This window comes from Bos taurus, chromosome 12 (assembly GCF_002263795.3).
Source record: "Bos taurus isolate L1 Dominette 01449 registration number 42190680 breed Hereford chromosome 12, ARS-UCD2.0, whole genome shotgun sequence".
Classification (NCBI taxonomy): Eukaryota; Metazoa; Chordata; class Mammalia; order Artiodactyla; family Bovidae; genus Bos; species Bos taurus.
In genome coordinates this window covers 86,901,408-86,917,761 of record NC_037339.1, presented here as the reverse complement: position 1 = coordinate 86,917,761, position 16,354 = coordinate 86,901,408, and the positions used below count along the sequence as shown (strand labels likewise).

The following is a 16,354-nucleotide window of genomic DNA, read 5'->3' as shown; positions in this document are numbered from 1 at the left end:
CGGCCGCAGAGGGTTAGTTGCTGGCTAGATGATGGTCAGAGGCAGCTGCCCTCGTCCTGTGCTGGCTCCTCACCTTGGCTTCCTGCCCCGCCCCCAGGGCCATCTGAGGTGATTTCTTGGGCTGGGACGTGGCCTCGTGGCAGGTGTTCGTGGGCCTGAGGGATGTCAGCGCCCTTGTCCTGCCGTGTGTGTCTGCACAGCATCGCGGCCCCTCCCAGGCCGGTGACAGGTCCCCCCAGGGTGGGGCTGGGGACAGCCTGCTCCCAACGTCCAGGGAGGGACGCTGTGTGGAGCCGTGCCCTGAAGCAACCGGAACCGCTCATTCCATCAGGTGTAGAGTGATTCCTTAATGATAATAATTAGAAGAACTATCATGAGAAGTATTAGAGGAAATTCCTAACTTCAGAGTTAGCCCACGGGAACCACCTCTGTGGAGGCAGCAGGAGGAAAGGACTCTGAGTGCCTTCCTCCAGGGTGTTGCGTCCGTCGGGGATGGAGCTGTACGTGGATCGTGCAGTCTGCGGCCTGTGCGATGGTGCGTGTGTGGGTAGGGCCGGCCAGAGGAGCCTTGGCTATTCACTCAGGAACCCGAAGTCCACCTCCTCTGGGGATCCTTCAGATCCTGTTCTCTTTCCTCACTGGGCACACCTCCCCACCTTGCAAAGGCCACCTTGGACTTTGACATTCTAACTCTTGGCCCCTGTGCCCTCTGACAAGTCCAGCCTCCCAGGGTCAAGCCTGCCGACCTCCCTGCCCTTCTGTGGGCGGCATGGCCGTGTCTGCCGGGAGGTGCCAGCCCTTGCTGCCCCAGGGCCTCTGCCCCTGCTGCTCACTGTCCCCGCTCAGCTCACGTAACTCCAGGCGAGCCATCCGATCGCAGCTGGAGGACCGTTTACCTAGAGGTTCTCTCCTGACTCTCGCTAGGCCTCCCCCTTCACACAGCCCGAGTGCTCTGAGTTCACTCTTGTCTTTCTGGCTGTCTAGACGCTCACAAGAGCAGAAACTCTGTTTGGGCCACTGAGTCCCCAGAACTTTGGACAATGCCTTGGGCTTAGTATTGTTTGTTGAGTGAATAATAAACAGGAAAGGCAGTGGACGTTCTGAGAAGCCTCAGGGGGGACATAACATCTGCCTGGAGGGCAGAGGAGGGGCCACTGGAGTGGCAGGCTGGGAGGGGCACCTCCCACATGGACAACAGCATGTGCGCTGGTCCCGAAGCCGGTCTGGGGTCGCAGATGGGAGGATGGACAGGTCTGCTGGGGCATATCTTGCACAAAACCTGTCTCACTCAAGGAAGGAGGCCCAGGGAAGCTGGCACTCTTGTGTAACGGCCACATCCACTTCGGCCGTCCCGGGGGCAGGCCAGCAGTGCACCTGGGGCCCAGGAAAGGCAGCGCCTGGCCCGGCTGAGCAGGGCTGAGCCAGCCAAGCCTCGCCGCTCACCTCGCTCCCACGCGTCCTGGGCAGGTTGGCACGGCCGGCCGCGGCCCTCACGGTGCAGGCGGGGGCTCTGCCGTGCGCTCCCCTGAGCCCTCCCCGCTCTCAGATGTTCCAGGTCATCCAGCCCGAGCGGGCGCTGTACATCCAGGCCAACAACTGCGTGGAGGCCAAGGCCTGGATCGACATCCTTACCAAGGTGAGCCAGTGCAACCAGAAGCGGCTGGCCGTCTACCACCCGTCCGCCTACCTGAACGGCCACTGGCTGTGCTGCAGGGCCTCCTCGGACACGGCCGCGGGCTGCTCCCCCTGCACCGGGTAGGTCGTGGCCGCCGGCGCCCCGGCCCCGCAGGGGTCAGTGGGGGGCCGGGCCTCCATCTTTAGGGGCCGCTAAATGACCAGCATCACAGTTGACCCTGCTCCTCTCCACCGGCTCTCGGCAGCGGCCTCCCAGCAAACATCCAGCTGGACATCGACGGGGACCGTGAGACCGAGCGCATCTACTCCCTCTTCAGCTCATACATGAGCAAACTCGAGAAGATGCAAGGTGAGGTGGGGCTGGGGGAGCCAGCGTCGCAGGCTTCTGCAAGCTGGGTGGTGTTCTGGGGGAGTTACTTTAGTAACAGTTTCTGTGGATAATTTTAGGATGGCGTTTAGCCTGCAGCCTCTGAACTGCCAAATTCTTGAGAAGAGCCTGTCTTAGTAGCTCCCACGCCCCCAGAGGGCTTCATTCTTCCGTGTTTCCCAGAGAGACGTGAGCATGTGTGTGGACTCGTGTGAGTGTGTGTGCATGAGTGTGGACCTGTGTGTGAACATGTGTACGTGTGCGTGGACCCATGTGAGTGTGTGTGCATGAGTGTGAAACCTTGTGTGTGTGCGTGTGTGAGTGTGGACCTGTGTGAGTGTGTGAGCATGAGTGTGGACCCATGTGTGAGCGTGTGTGCATGAGTGTGGACCTGTATATACGTGTGTGCGTGTGTGTGGACCTTGTATGTTGTGTGTGTGAGTGTGGACCCTTGTGTGAGCATATGTGAATGACTGTGGACTGGTATATGTGTGTGCATGAGTGTGGAACCTTGTGTGTGTGAGTGTACATGAGTGTGGACCCATGTGAGTGTATGTGCGTGCGTGTGGACCCGTGTGTGAGCATGTGTACCCGCCCAGCAGCTCCAGGCGTGTCGATGCATCTTCGTCTTTCTGGGTATTCATTGCTCTTCTTGCCCTACTGAACTAAGCAGTGTAGGTGGGACAAGTCAGGAGGCCCGGGGGCTTGGTTGGGCTGCATCACGGGAGATCCTCAAGCCGTGCCCTGGGGCCGGCACTCTCAGAGCTGGGGTCAGACAGTCTGCGGTAGGCCCTGAAGCCCCCGGAAGGAGCCTGGAAACAAGGCTGTCAGACTCTTCCTTCTCATCCCCTCGACCGGCCCGGAAGTGTCTGTGTGGCCCGAGGCCTGGAGGGCGCCTTACCCTGCTTTGACAGGCACGCAGCTGCCTGTCCATGAGCTCAGCCCACTGCTCTCAGGCCCACCACCCTCTGTGCCCAGCACGCTGCAGACCCCGTGCCCTTACCCCTGGCACACCCCCAGTCTAACACCCCCATGGCCTGTGGGTTCCCCTCCCCCCGACAGCCTGTGCTCACCTCTGTCTCTTCGATGATAGTTGTCTCAGAGAGCTTCACCTGTGGTGCACATGAGCCTTGAGAAGAGAGGCTGGTGTGACTCATCCCCATGCCCGGCACACAGGACGTGCTCGGTACCTGTTTGCTGGATGGATGGATGGACGGACGGTCAGATGGAAAGGGGTCTTGAGCACCCCGCCTCCCTCCTGGGCAGCACTGATCTTGACAAGCAGGGTTCACAGGATGTCAGTAGGATCAGGGACCCTGCCCTCCACTTCATGAAGGCACCGAAGCACCGAGTCACTTTCCACGGTCTTCAGGCCTCTGCCTGGAACCTCAGCGCTTTCTTGAGGCCGATAGTCTGCCTTCAGAGGCTCTCATCCTTTTGGGATCTTGTCTGTGTTCACCAGACTGCCCTGAGCACTCAGCCTGTGGGTTCGGGATGTACCAAGGCCACTGCCCTGGAGAAGCAGCCTCTCGGGGCTTGGAGGGGGCTGCGTCACTCTCACCCGTCAGCCCTCACAGCACGGACCCCACCGGTGCTCCCCTGGAGCTTGGAGATGGTGCAGCTGGTGCCTCGGGCGGGCAGGCCCAGCGCAGGGCTGGCAGGATCCCTGCTAAGGGGCGGGCGTGGGCCCCAGCTGCTGGTCAGAGCTGTGCGGCCGGGGTCCTGGTGATGGTGACCGGCCACCCTGCTGTGCCCCAGGCACAGACCCGGTCGCTGGGGCCTGGGGAGGGCGCAGGGTGACTCCAGACACAAAGCAGCACTGCCCGCGAGCCCAGGGCTCCCGTCCGCCCAGAGACCAGAGCGGGCCTGACCTTCCATCTCGGGGCGCAGACACTGCCCTGTGGCTGGGCCTGTGGGTCTTTGTGTCCTGCGTCACCTGGCCGTTGGGTGTCCTCCCGACTTTGAGTCTCTGACCCCCGTTGTCACCGGGCAGAGTCTACCTCGCCGCCCTCTGGCCCTCAGGATGTGGCTGGCCCATCGGCAAGTCCGCCTGTTGGCCTGTCCCGCGTCTGCCCTGTGCTTCTCCTCATTCCTGGAGCTGTTTCATAAAACCATGCCCGCTGCCGGCGGGCCTCAGCACGCAATCCAGCGCTGCCAGGCTCGGTTTTGGGAGCCTGTTAAAAAGGAGCAGGTGAGCTCCCCGGCCTCCGGATGCTCAGAGTCTGTTTTCGGTCCAGTCACAAGTCTTGTGTCTGACATTGGGCTAAGAATTAAGACCTGCTTCCCCAGCCTAGCCTTGGGGCCTTCTCACAGCCTCTCCCTTCGCCCTCCCATCCTCTGGCCGCGCTCCCGTCGCCCTGGTCGCGCTCCCGTCCCCTGGCCGCGTTCCTGTTGCCCTGGGATGGCTCAGTGCTGCTGCTGCTCAGGCGCTCAGTCAGGTCCGACTCTGGGCAGCCCTGTGGACTGCAGCCCGCCAGGACCCTCTGTCCGTGGGATTCTCTAGGCAAGAATACTGGAGTAGGCTGCCATGCCCTCCTCCAGGGAATCTTCCTGACCCAGGTGTCGAACCTGGGTCTTCTGCATTGCAGGCAGGTTCTTTATCACTGAGCCACCAGGGGAGCCCCGATGCACAGATCTTCATTCAGAGCCATGTTGGTGTCCCCTGTGAGACCAGCTGGCACATCACCCACCATGCAGCGCCGATTTCCTCCTCTAGGAACCGGCCCCACTGACCAGGCTGCTCCAAGGGCTGCATAGTCACCCTGTGGGGTGGTTCATACAGCCCCCATCCTAAGGCGGCCTGGGTCTCCCTGCCTGTGCCCTGTGCCCACCCCACCCCCACCCTCGGGGTCTCCCTGCCTGTGCCCTGTCCCACCCCCGTCCATCTCCCCAATGTGGTCCTTCCGTGATTCCCATCCTGCTCTCAGCAGCCCCATCTCCCAGCAGGGCTCACTGAGGCTCGGCACTTCAGTGACTTGCTCAAGGCCGAGCAGCTGGCACAGCGGGGCTTTGGGGAAGAGATGCAGGCCCAGCAGGCGCAGGCGCACAGCTGCTGTGTCCCCCCGACTGGTGCCCCCAGGCCTCTGCTTCTTTGCCCCTGACGTGTGGACCCTCATCTTCCTCACACCATGTTCCCTTTTCTCTTGAAATTTTAAATCTTCTGTTTCTCTTTGCACAGACTCGTGGTTTTTCAGTAAGAATTAGGAGACTCCTTTGAGTTAGTAAAGGCAGTGAAGCTTTCTGTGACGGTGGTGACGACAGTAGTGATGATGGTGATGTGGTGGTGGTGATGGAGGGGATGATGGTGATGTGGTGGTGGTGATGGAGGGGATGATGGTGATGTCAATGGTGGTGATGATGGAGGGGATGATGGTGATGTGGTGGTGGTGATGGAGGGGATGATGGTGATGTCAATGGTGGTGATGATGGAGGGGATGATGGTGATGTGGTGGTGGGATGGAGGGGATGATGGTGATGTCAATGGTGGTGATGATGGAGGGGATGATGGTGATGTCAATGGTGGTGATGATGGAGGGGATGATGGTGATGTGGTGGTGGTGATGGAGGGGATGATGGTGATGTGGTGGTGATGGAGGGGATGATGGTGATGTGATGGTGGTGATGTTGATGGAGGGGATGATGGTGATATCAATGGTGGTAGTGATGATGGTGTGATGTTGGTAACGGAGGTGATGAGGTGATGTCGACGATGAGGTTTATGACGGTGATATCAATGGTGATGATGATGATGGTGGTGATGCTCCGCATCACAGACCAGGGTGAGGGGCCTGATGCTGGTCCATCTGGGCCAGGCACCAGGAGCACAGGACTTGGCTCAGGTGTCTGGGGTCAGATGGGGTCCTGGAGGCCATAGTGTGGTCTCCAGCAAGAGTGAGGTGGTCTCAGGAGAAGCTACCTGTTGAGCAGGGGAGGCAGTGCGCCCTAGAAAGCTGCCAGTGCAGACTGGCCGACAGAAGGCTTTATGACCACCCTGTGCCCTGTGCGTACCCCTGGCAGGGCACCCTCACGAAAGTGGATGGAGCCCGGCGCCCCTTCTCAGGTGGGGTTTCCCTGAGCACATCTGCCCAGGCTGACTGACCCTGCCTGGCCCAGGCTCTAGGAGGGTTTGGACCCTCAGGCGGAGGTGCCTGGCGGCTCCCAGCCTCACGGGCATCTCTGCGGCTCAGGGGCCTGACTCTTAGTGGCTTCTGTTTTGTGTGCATTTGCACGAGCGGTTGGTCCTTCCTGGCGTGCTCTGGGGCGGCCTGTCTGGGCCCCCCACACTGACCTCAGCCCTCCCTGGCGCTGCAGAGGCCTGCGGAAGCAGATCCGTGTATGACGGGCCAGAGCAGGAGGAGTACTCCACATTCATCATCGACGACCCCCAGGAGACCTACAAGACGCTGAAGCAGGTCGTCGCCGGGGTCGGGGCCCTGGAGCAGGAGCATGCCCAGTACAAAAGGGACAAGTTCAGGAGGACCAAGTACGGAAGCCAGTGAGTGTGGGGCCTCAGCGGCACGGGGAGCCGGGGGGGATGCCTCGGACTACCTGCCTGCGGGCAGGGACCACCTTGGACCACCTTCCTGCCTCCTCCAGAGCACGTCCCTCTGGACTGTGTCCTGGAGCAGTGCCTTCTACCCCCACCCCCAGACCCTCAGGCCCCCAGGCTCCCTGCCTCCAGGAGGCACCCCAGCCTCTCTCCAGGTTGGCCATGGACCCCACCCCACGTCCTGGGAGAGATGGACGGCAGAGACGCAGATTGACCCAGCCACCTGCGCTCCATGCCACTGGCTGCAGGCGGCTCAGCCAAGGGTCCCTGTCCTCCTGCTCTGAGTATGGGGTGTTGAGAGTCCATGAGCAGTTGGAGCCCACAGACCCATGCAGAGCTCACCCAGCACACACCTGGCACACACCTGGCATGGGCCCAGTCCCCCTCCCTGCTCCCCCTTCCTTCCAGGGAGCGTGTGGGTTTGGTTTGGGAAGGGAAGGGGGCCTCTGGAAGAGACCCCAACTCTAGCCAGGCTGCAAGGGTGCCCAGAGTCTCCAGGAATGCCAACCGTGTCTGCTCCCGGCTCCACAGACACTCACATCACCTTCCAGACCCTCTAACACCCTCTGTCAGAGCCCACGTCAGCCGTGTGAAGATGCTGCCTTTTCCTAAACATAGCAGACCCACCTTGTTGGAAACAGCCATGACTTATAGCTGTGCCAGCATCTGTAGCCAACGGGGCACAGCACCGCGGTGCCCGCTGCCAGAGCTCACGGTCCGCACACACCTGCAGGACGAGCCCCACCCGCTGGGGCTGGGCTCACGGTGGGCACTTCCTGGGTGGTTTCGAGCTGACTTCTTCCCTTGCTGGTCTGCCTTTTTCGTGCATGTTACGAGGGTTGTGCTTCACAAGCCAAGGTAGGAGCAGGCAGTGAGAGTTCAGAAGTGTGCCAGGCACGCGCAGCCCATGCTCACGCTCCTGTCCCCACACTGTAGGGAGCACCCCATTGGAGACAAGAGCTTCCAGAGCTACATCAGGCAGCAGTCTGAGACCCCTGCCCATTCCATGTGAAGTCTATGCACAAGCTCTCCCAGGATGGCAGCCTGAGCTGCACCAGAAGAGCCCGTGCTGGGGGAGGAGAGAACCAGACCAGAGGGCAGCTCATCGGACGTCCAGCTCACAAACTCCTGAGGCTCCCGGGCCACCTCCGGGCGGCCGTGCCCTTGGTCACGTTGGTGGCAGATGAGCTGGCCCTCCCGGAACACGGTGCTGGCAACACCACAGCCTGCAAGGCGCGTGCCCATGTCACACGCACATTTGTCTCTACGGCACTAAGGCTCTGCTTCACTTGAGTGGGGACGTCCTGAGCATTACTCTCCTGTGAGCCTGCTGTCCGAGTGGCCACCAGCACAAGGCCTCCAGTTTCAGCCTTGACGTTGGTGTTACCCCTGGCTGGAGGGTCAGAGCCACACGGAGATCCCGGCTGGAGGATGGCCTCGATCTTCGGGGGCAGGGGCCCTCTTGCAGAGACTTCCTCGGGGTCCCAGCCTTCGTTCCCACCATGCTGCGGAAATGCGTCCGCCCCGCTGCCACATCAAGGAAAGCTGTGTTTCTGTCAGTGGGGCTTAAAGTAGAATGCCTCCCTGGTGGGAGTGTGGGGAAGCTTGTAAAAATGGAAATGTGCATTATTTTCAAGCTGTTTTTCTTAATGTTTTTAAAGAACCATTTTAAATTAGCTCTTTGATATAAAGTGTTAATAACTTAGAACATCCAAGCCTCTACCATTCGAGGGAGGTGCCACCTTAGGACAAAAAGGGAATGGGGGTGTGTCATGGGGGACAAAGCCTCAACACAAGGCCTCCAGTTTCAGCCTTGACATTGGTATCACCCCTGGTCGGAGGGTCAGAACCACACGGAGATCCCAGTTTGAGGACAGCCTCGGTCTTTGGGGGCAGGGGTCCTTTTGCAGAGATTTGGTGACCAAAAAGGGAATGGGCATGTCTCACGTCAGCAAGTCAAGTCCCCAAGAGAAAAGGGAGGGGGAGCCACTGGGCCAGTGCTGGGTGGCCTCGGGAGCAGACACCGGGCCCAGGCAGAGCTGCTGCCTCTGATGCCCTGAGGTCAGCCAGGCTGAGCCTGAATTTGGAAAGCCCCATTCGGACCCCTAGGACCCGGTACCCTGTGCCACTGGAGATCCAGATGACAGACAGAAATGTTACCAGTTGTCACAAATGGTGAAATAAAATGTTGCAAAAAAGAAACTTGCATCACACAACTATTAGGCTGCTCCAAACAGCAATTTTTAACATGAATTTGTAACTTAATGTTTCTAAGATACTAATGATGTGCGATGTATTTTACTGGCTAATTAAAACAGACCTTTTATTCTTTCTGAGACTGACTTGATTTCCCAGGAGCACCCACTGATAATATGCACCTGTGGAGATGGGGGTGGGTGGTGGAGTGGGGCAGGAAAGGAGTTTGATGACATGTGATGGCAGGTGAGGTTCCCCTGATGGCCAGTGGGGTCCTCATGATGACGGGTGGGATCCTTCCTTCTCATGACAGGTGAGGTGCCTCTGATGATGGAGGCGGCCCCCCTGATGACAGGTGAGGTTTTTCTGATGACAGGTGAGGCCCCGCAGTGACAGGCGGGGTTGGCTGGCGGGTCCGAGACCTCCTGTGAGCCACGATGCTGTGAGACTTCAGGGATGGATGTGGGAAATGGGGGTCAGTCACTGTGGCTTCATTCTGAACATTGACAACACAGTGCTGTCAGCCGGGTGCTCAAGGAGCCTCTGCTGTGACTTGTCCCCATGGTCCCAGAGGAGAAGAAAAATCTGTACTGAATAGATCATCAGAACCTTTCTGTTAGGTTGTGTTATAGGCTGACTGTGCCCCGCACAGTGTGAAACCCTGACCCCCAGGACCTCATAGAGTGACTGCGTTTGAGATGGGCCTTTAAAGGGGAGACGAAGGCTACCTGAGGTCCCTCGGGGGCCCTCGTCCAGTCTGACTGGTGTCCTTTTAAGAAGAGGCGATTAGGGCCGAGACACGTACAGGGACAACCCCGTGAAGACATGGTGAGGAGACAGCATCTACACTCAAGGAAAGAGGCCTCCAGAGAGCAGCCCACCCCATGCCTGGACTTCTGACTCCAGGCTCCAGACCCAGAGCGTCTGCTGTGGACACTGCCCGAGCCCTGTTTACGGACACGCCAGCAAAAGGCCCCACTTAAAAGGCAGGGAAGCGTTTCGTCAGCACAGTTCTGAGGAGCCTGTCCCCAGGTGGCCGCCCACCACCTCAGCGTCACATTTGAGCGAATCTCCCCTTGTCTGGTGTGGGGAGGATGCAGGACGCCACCAGGGCCCAGACCGCCAGCCAAGTAGTGTCACCAACGCCCCCCAAGTCCTTCGTCCCTGGGAAAAGTCAAAGGATTCACTGAAGGCTTGGCAGACACGGGACCAGGAGCCCTGGGAGCCATGTGCCAGCCCCCACCACTGGCCCTCTGTGCCTCTGCTGCGGCTGGGGGCCCCGGGAGGCCACTCGGAGCCACATCCTGGGGCCGGGCACTCTCTGGCCTCTGCCCCTGTGGTGATGTCACAGGGGCCACCTAGCAACAGGGCCGGTGCCCGTGGGCAGCTCCCCGCAGGGCAGAAGCCATGCGCGCCGGCTGAGGGCCCTCAGGAGCACCGCCCCCACTCTGCTGTGACCAGAAGGTGGGGAGGATGGACAAGGACGGTTCGGCCACCCACAGGAGGCACCGGCCCGGCCCCGGCGCCCCTCCCATGGGCGTGGGCCCCGCACACCTCAAGGCAGCCAGTGAGATGGCCGAGCTGCAGCGGAGCCGGAGTGTGGGCGGCCTGCTCCAGAAGGGGGACCCGCCGAGCTGCATCAAGAAGCTGTGCAAGGAGCTAGGTGGGGGCAGGTGGCTCACCCCGAGCTAACACAGGCCCCCAATCCCCACACATGGGGCTGTGGGGGGCCATCCTGGGGGCCGGGGTTGCGGGGGCCCATCCTGGGGGCCGGGGGCTGCGGGGGCCCATCCTAAGGGCCAGGGGGCTACGGGGGCCTATCCTGGGGGCCGGGGACTGCGGGGGCCCATCCTGGGGGCTGGCCCGGGGCTTCGGGGGGCCTGCTGTAAGCTCTGTGGAGGGCAGGAGAAAGGGGTGACAGAGACCTGGCCCTGTGGCCTGTGAAGGCATCGAGTACTTTGGGAACACCTCTGGCTCTTGAGGTGGCGCGGAAAGCGTCTCGGATTCATAGTGAGGCCCCAGGACGAGCCTCGATTCCGCTGTGAGAAGCAGGGGCCTCACGGGGGCAGCAGGGAACCCACGGGGCTGGAGCCGCCCCCATACACGGCACGAATGAGGCTTTTACGTTGTAAACTGCACGTTTGCTACTGTGTTGTGTGTTTCCCACTCCAGCGTGTTTCTAACCCCGGAAGCGGGCAGTGGTGTGCCCAAGGTGGGGATGAATGCTCAAAACGCCCTGGTGCTGATGTGGACCTGCCCCTCGAGGGTCAGCTACCCCGGGGCAGCTGGCCCTGAGCTGGTGGAGAGACGGGCGGGTTGCCACTCATCGGCGGGGCCCCTAGGTCGTGGTTCTCCTGAGAAGGCCACACCAGCAAGCACCCTTTGCCAAGACCGTTATTCAGGCCAAGGAAGAGAAACAGTGAGCAGGAATGCAATCTGCTTGTCAAGCCCTAGGAATGCCTTTAAGAGGTCGTGGTGTAAAAATACTTGTTATCTCAGCTGAAAAATCCAAAGCTGTGTCGGTGGAGGAGGTCACAGCACAGAGGCCACTCCATCTCCCCCACATCCCACCGTTAACATCCGAGCACGTGTCAGGCTCTCAGGAGGGCTGAGTCTCCGAGAGGAAACCAACCCGTAACCTGCTCAGAAACACTTCAGGTGGCTGTGGTATCTCCCCGGTGACGGTGGCCTCAGACCTTCCCGTCCAGCACCGCGGAGTTTCCCAAGACTGGATGGCCAGGAGCATCAAGCTGAGTCTCGTCCTGACCTGTGCCCACCTGCCCCAAGGCCCCAGGCCTGGGAGGTCCCGGGCAGCACAGAGGAGCTGGAACACAGAGTGGGCCTCGCTGTCCATGTGATCAAATGGAACAAGACGTAGCCCCCCTGAAGGAGCGCTAGAGACCCTCCCGGCCTCGACGCTAGCATGCAGGGATCACAAGGGAGGAGGCTGATGCTGCCTGACCTGCAGCTGTAGAGACCACGAGGTCACAGATGGGGGGCCCGCGGACACACCAGCCCAGAGGTGCAGGAGCCGCTGGAAGCCGCAAAGCCGCCAATCAGCCCCTGCCCCCGACAGCCCTCTTGCAGGGCGTGTCCAGGAGGAGGAGGGCCATTCCGAGGGTGGGCTCCGGGCCTCGGGCTGCTCCACGTGGTGGGACCTGCTGAGATCCATGCGCTGGAGGAGGCTCTCCTGCTGTGAAGGGAGTGAGGGCACCCTGGCTGCAAGGCAGGGTCGGTGAGGTCGTGCAGAGGGTTCTGCGATGTCAGCCCCTCACCACCTGGCCTGCTCATCCTCCACGCTCATCCCAGACCTACGGGGGCGTTTCAGTCTCGAACAGTGATCTGTGAGTGGTGTGAGGGTCGCTTAGAGCCCAGCTGAAGGGAGGCAGCAAAGGGGGTGCTCTCCCTCTGGGCCAACTCCTGACCCCCTGCACCCCGTCCTGAGGCTGCTTGTGGGGCCCAGGGGAGCAGCCCTCCCATCTGCCCGGAGATCATTGCAGACCGTGCAGACATGCCCAGAACCCGGGTGAATGCAGGATCGTCCTTAGAAGGCAGACGGGGACCCACCAACACATGAGAGTCTCCCTTTCTGACGATGGTGTGCTGGAGGAAAAGGCGACTGTTGCTCATTCCACAGCTGTGGCAGAGCAGAGAAGAACCAGCTCTTCCTGCTGATGCTTCCTCCCCTGTCAGTCCACACAGGAGGAGGGGGCAGTGGAGAGCATGTGGACCAGCCCGTGCACAGACACGTGTGCACACACTCACACACACATGTGCATACACACACACATAGGGTTAGGGCGCTAGCGCACACGCTGCACACATATACACAGGGACATGTGTGCCGACACACACATGTGCACACGCTCACACACCCATAGACGTGCACCAGCCTGTGCTCACACACTGACACACGCGGCAGCACACACACGTACAAACTTGTGCACACACAGACATGTGCACCAGCACACAGGCTCACACGTGTGCGTGCAGGCTAGGGGCTGCTGAAGATTTTCCGGAAGTCACATGGAGCACTGCCTGCAAACAGCGGCTCCTGACCCTCCAGGCCCTTCCTGCTGAGAGCAGTCGAGCTCTGAAACATTCTCTGAAGGCCCGCTGCGGCTGTACCCTTGGCCTTCAGGACTTTGTCTCTGGGTGGCCAGGGCCTGCCTGGGGACAGCACAGCACAGGTCAGCAGGTGCCCTGGAGCCCATACAGGTGCTGGAAATGGAGAAGGGTGCACAGCACCCAGTTCTCGCCTGAAGGGAACCCAGCCCAGAGGCGAGGGAATGACCCAGACCAGTGGGCTCGGCGTGGGTGCCGAGCACCAGGGAGGCCAGGCCAGGCAGAAGACTCCCTCCGCGGAAGGTCACTTAACCCTGGGCGGTGGCCCAGGTCCCCGTGAAGGATGGCACTGGAGGATGTCAGGAGCCGGGGACACGGCTCGAGGCCGGGGGAGGGACAGTGAACGAAGCGGCACAGCTGGCAGGGCTCCCACGAGGGGCTGGCCCTGACCCCCTCCCTGGCGGTGCCCCCAGCCCCGAGGCCCGCGAGCTGAAAAGACCCTGAGTAGCTGATCTGGCCACCAGATTCTGTAGGAAACCCTCCAGGACCATGGCCACCAGAGGCGTCCTGCCGGGCGTCCTGCAGAAATCGTTCTTTAAAGCTGGGAGCCTCCCGAGACTGCGCCGGCTGCAGGGCCAGGGCCCAGGGTGTGTGTCAGGCTGTGAGTGGGAACCGGGCCACTGGGGGGTTCCGGAGTGGCCATGGGGCACCTCAGGCTCAAGGGGGCTGCAAAGTCGTGGGGCTGGAGCATGGCAAACTTGGGGCCCTTCTGAGGGTCCTCTGGGGCCCCAGGGCCTATGGGAACCCCCACTGCAAACTCCGAGCTCCTGAGCGAGTTGCCTGCATCTCACCAGGAAGCCACGGCCTCCTGCCCGGAACTCAGGACTCACGCTGCCCCATGAGGCCCTGAAACGCGGCCCCCCTGCTCCCCGTGTGTTGAGGCGCCCTGCTCTGCTCACGGACAGACACCCCCAGTCAAGAACCCGCCCCCACAGCGCCCCGGGGCCACTGTGGCTCAGATGCCACCGCCGGGGGTCGCGCGGCCCACTGGCCGCAGGCCGAGTGCCCCCCGCCCCCACTCTGCTGCCTCCAGGAGAACACAGCAACACCACAGGCCCCCCAAGTTCCACTGAGGGGGCGAGTCCCCGTGGGGACCCCCTCGGCCCAGCTGCGATCCCTCAGGGCCCCTCACTAGCCTGCAAAGCACTGATGGGGACGTTAGGACTGGCGGCCTCCCGGGTGAGGACGCCGGGGGACTTGGGTGCGCACAGGGGCGGCAGAGCCGGCGCCCCACGGGTGGCATCAGCGTCCTCGCAGGCTGACTGCAGCCCTGCTGCCCCTCCTCAGAGTCTGAAGACCCGGGGAAGGACGTCAGGAGCGAAGCAGAAGATGCCAGCTGGTGAGCAGCCTCGGCACAGCCGAGGCAGACGCGTGCGGGAAGATGCGAGGCAGGGCGGGAGCGAGGCCTGGAGGCCCTGAAGGAGGGCGGCGGGGTCCAGGGCGGCTCAGAGGGGCGGGTCACCCAGCAAACAGCAGCTCATCTTGGCTCGGCCCAGCACCTCGGCACTGGCGCCTGTCTCTGCAGTCCTTCCCCAGGATCTCCAGAAAGCTTGCCGCCCGGGAGGCTGCTGGGGCCTCAGGCGACCCTCACGCTGGGCGGGTCTGGGTCGGAACGGCCCCTGGGAGCCCTGCCCCCTTCATGCCTCTGCACCTCCTCTCCCCCTGGGCCTGCCTTGCCCATCGTCCCCGCCCCTCTGCCAACGCAGGGGCACCGCACAGGCTCCCAGGGTTAGGGTTAGGGTTAGGACGAAGCCGTCTCCCAACTCTATCCACTCCCTGCAGCCAGGCCAGCCTGGAGGACAAGCAGGACAGGGGCCAGGATGCCCGTGGGCAGGCGCTGGAGGATGCGAATGTGGAGGAGGCCAGCACTCGCCACGAGCAGCCGGCCGGAGGGGAGGGCGCGGACGAGTGCGCCCCGGAGGACGAGGTGGGCCGCGCTCCCTGCACGTGCGGCCGCCCCCAGCTCAGCCCTGCCCCGTTTACCCAGCCTGTCCCACCTCCTCTTTACAGGAACTGGAGCCCAAGTCCGTCAAGCTAGACGACCTTTTGGAGAAAGAGGCAAGAGAATCTCGCTTCAGTGGCAGAATCAGGCGGGGAGGCCGCGGGGCGCGGTTCTGCTGTAGATGCCGGTCAGTCCCCCAGGTGGAGCTGGGCTTGCGGGCTAGACCGGCCCCAAGCTCCCTTGGCACCAGGCCTGTGCTCTGCCCTAGGGCGCCTTAACCCCAGCTTGCAAAACAGCACTGTGCTCAGGGAGCAGGGAGTCCTGACCGAGGCACCCTCAGCTCAGCCTTGGCGGGGAGACCCAGCCCGGCCTGCAGCCTGGGGTACAGCCCTCCCTGGACGCCGCCCTCCCCCCAGGAGGGGCCTTCCTTCCCCCTCCATGCTCATGGGGGTGGAGAGGAGCTAGGCAGTTATGCCAGGGTTTACACCGGAGGCCCTGGGCCTGCGTCCAGGGGTTCTGGGGTTCCCTCCACTCCCAGAAACATTTCTCCCAGTGTCAACCAAGGCGCTACCACAGGAAGCACTTTCAGGGCTGAGCCAAGGTGCCTGAGGGGCAGAGACAGGGCAGCCACCACACAACTCCTGGGTGTGCGTCTGTGCACCAGGCGGAGGGGCGCCTTCAGCGGGGCCCGGGGGCGTGTGTGGGCCTGCAGCGACCGCCCAGCTCTAGGCGTGCCTGCTCACCCAGGCTCTGGTTCTCAGCAGGTAAAGGTGGGGGCCCTTCTGGGTCCCCAGGGGCCCGATACAAGGTGTCTGAGGCTGCGGGGAGAGGGGGGCAGACCTCCCTGCCCTCTGCCAGGGCTGCCGTGGAGGCCTCACCAGCCCCACTGCCAGCAGCTCCCACCACCCACAGCCGGGGACGGAGACCCCAGGGCGACGAATGCCCAGACCTGAGCACCGCGGGGCTTGAGCCCACGCCCCTCCCAGGAAGCTGCGCTCCCCCGGCTCAGCCACGCCCGTCATCCATGCGTCTCTGATTTCCCTCCACAGAAACCACCTGTGTTTGTGGAGATTGACCTGGGAGACCTTGCCGAGGAGGTAAGGCGCCAGAGCCGAGAAAGCCCGGCCACCCTCCGGAGGCGGCCTGCTCGGGGCCCGCGGCGGTCCCGGGACCGTGCCCAAGCAGGGTGTGCTGGCCCCTGAGGAGAGACGGGGCCCGAGGTTTGAGGACTGGCCTGGGGACCAGAGGGCACCTGGCCTCTTTCTCAGTCCCTCACGCCAACCCACACACATTCCTGCACCACCAGAGACCCCAGGGCCTGGGTCGACACTCGAGGTGCCCAGGGGCCTCAAGAACCTCTTGTGGGATTGTGCTGGGGTGGTGAGTGGGTCCAAGCCAGGAGCAGGAAGACTTAGTCTCCACATGCAGGGAAGGCTCACACAAGTCACCATGCCCTCCCATGCCTCAGTTTTATCATCTGCAAAATGGGGATCTTAATACCGCAGCCCAGCATTGTTCTACAGTGCCCTCAGAACACTGC

The 16,354-nt window shown here is 62.0% G+C and overlaps 2 protein-coding genes and 1 long non-coding RNA gene across 4 annotated transcripts in view; 2 read left to right on the top strand and 1 right to left on the bottom strand.

The window, feature by feature from the left end:
• Positions 1-8,887, top strand: part of RASA3 (RAS p21 protein activator 3) — a 79,764-nt gene extending 70,877 nt beyond the window's left edge. Inside the window, 4 exon segments of the mRNA NM_174676.4 lie at positions 1,547-1,755; positions 1,881-1,984; positions 6,314-6,497; positions 7,488-8,887. Coding sequence (NP_777101.2) covers positions 1,547-1,755; positions 1,881-1,984; positions 6,314-6,497; positions 7,488-7,563 — 573 coding nt within the window. The 3' untranslated portion in view covers positions 7,564-8,887.
• LOC112449104 (uncharacterized) lies at positions 8,858-10,062 on the bottom strand. The gene is made up of 2 exons (XR_003037602.2): positions 9,476-10,062; positions 8,858-9,337 (listed from the first exon to the last, which is right to left on the bottom strand). It is a non-coding gene; the product is annotated as an uncharacterized lncRNA (long non-coding RNA).
• A 66-nt stretch (positions 10,063-10,128) lies between these two features.
• Positions 10,129-16,354, top strand: part of C12H13orf46 (chromosome 12 C13orf46 homolog) — a 12,493-nt gene continuing 6,267 nt past the window's right edge. The window contains exons 1-5 of one of the 2 annotated variants that reach the window (XM_024999989.2): positions 10,129-10,410; positions 14,160-14,211; positions 14,655-14,799; positions 14,883-14,930; positions 15,864-15,911. In XM_024999989.2, coding sequence (XP_024855757.1) covers positions 10,221-10,410; positions 14,160-14,211; positions 14,655-14,799; positions 14,883-14,930; positions 15,864-15,911 — 483 coding nt within the window. In that variant the 5' untranslated portion in view covers positions 10,129-10,220. The remainder of the gene's footprint in view (positions 10,411-14,159; positions 14,212-14,654; positions 14,800-14,882; positions 14,931-15,863; positions 15,912-16,354) is intronic. The other variant, NM_001077039.2, reaches the window with a different exon arrangement.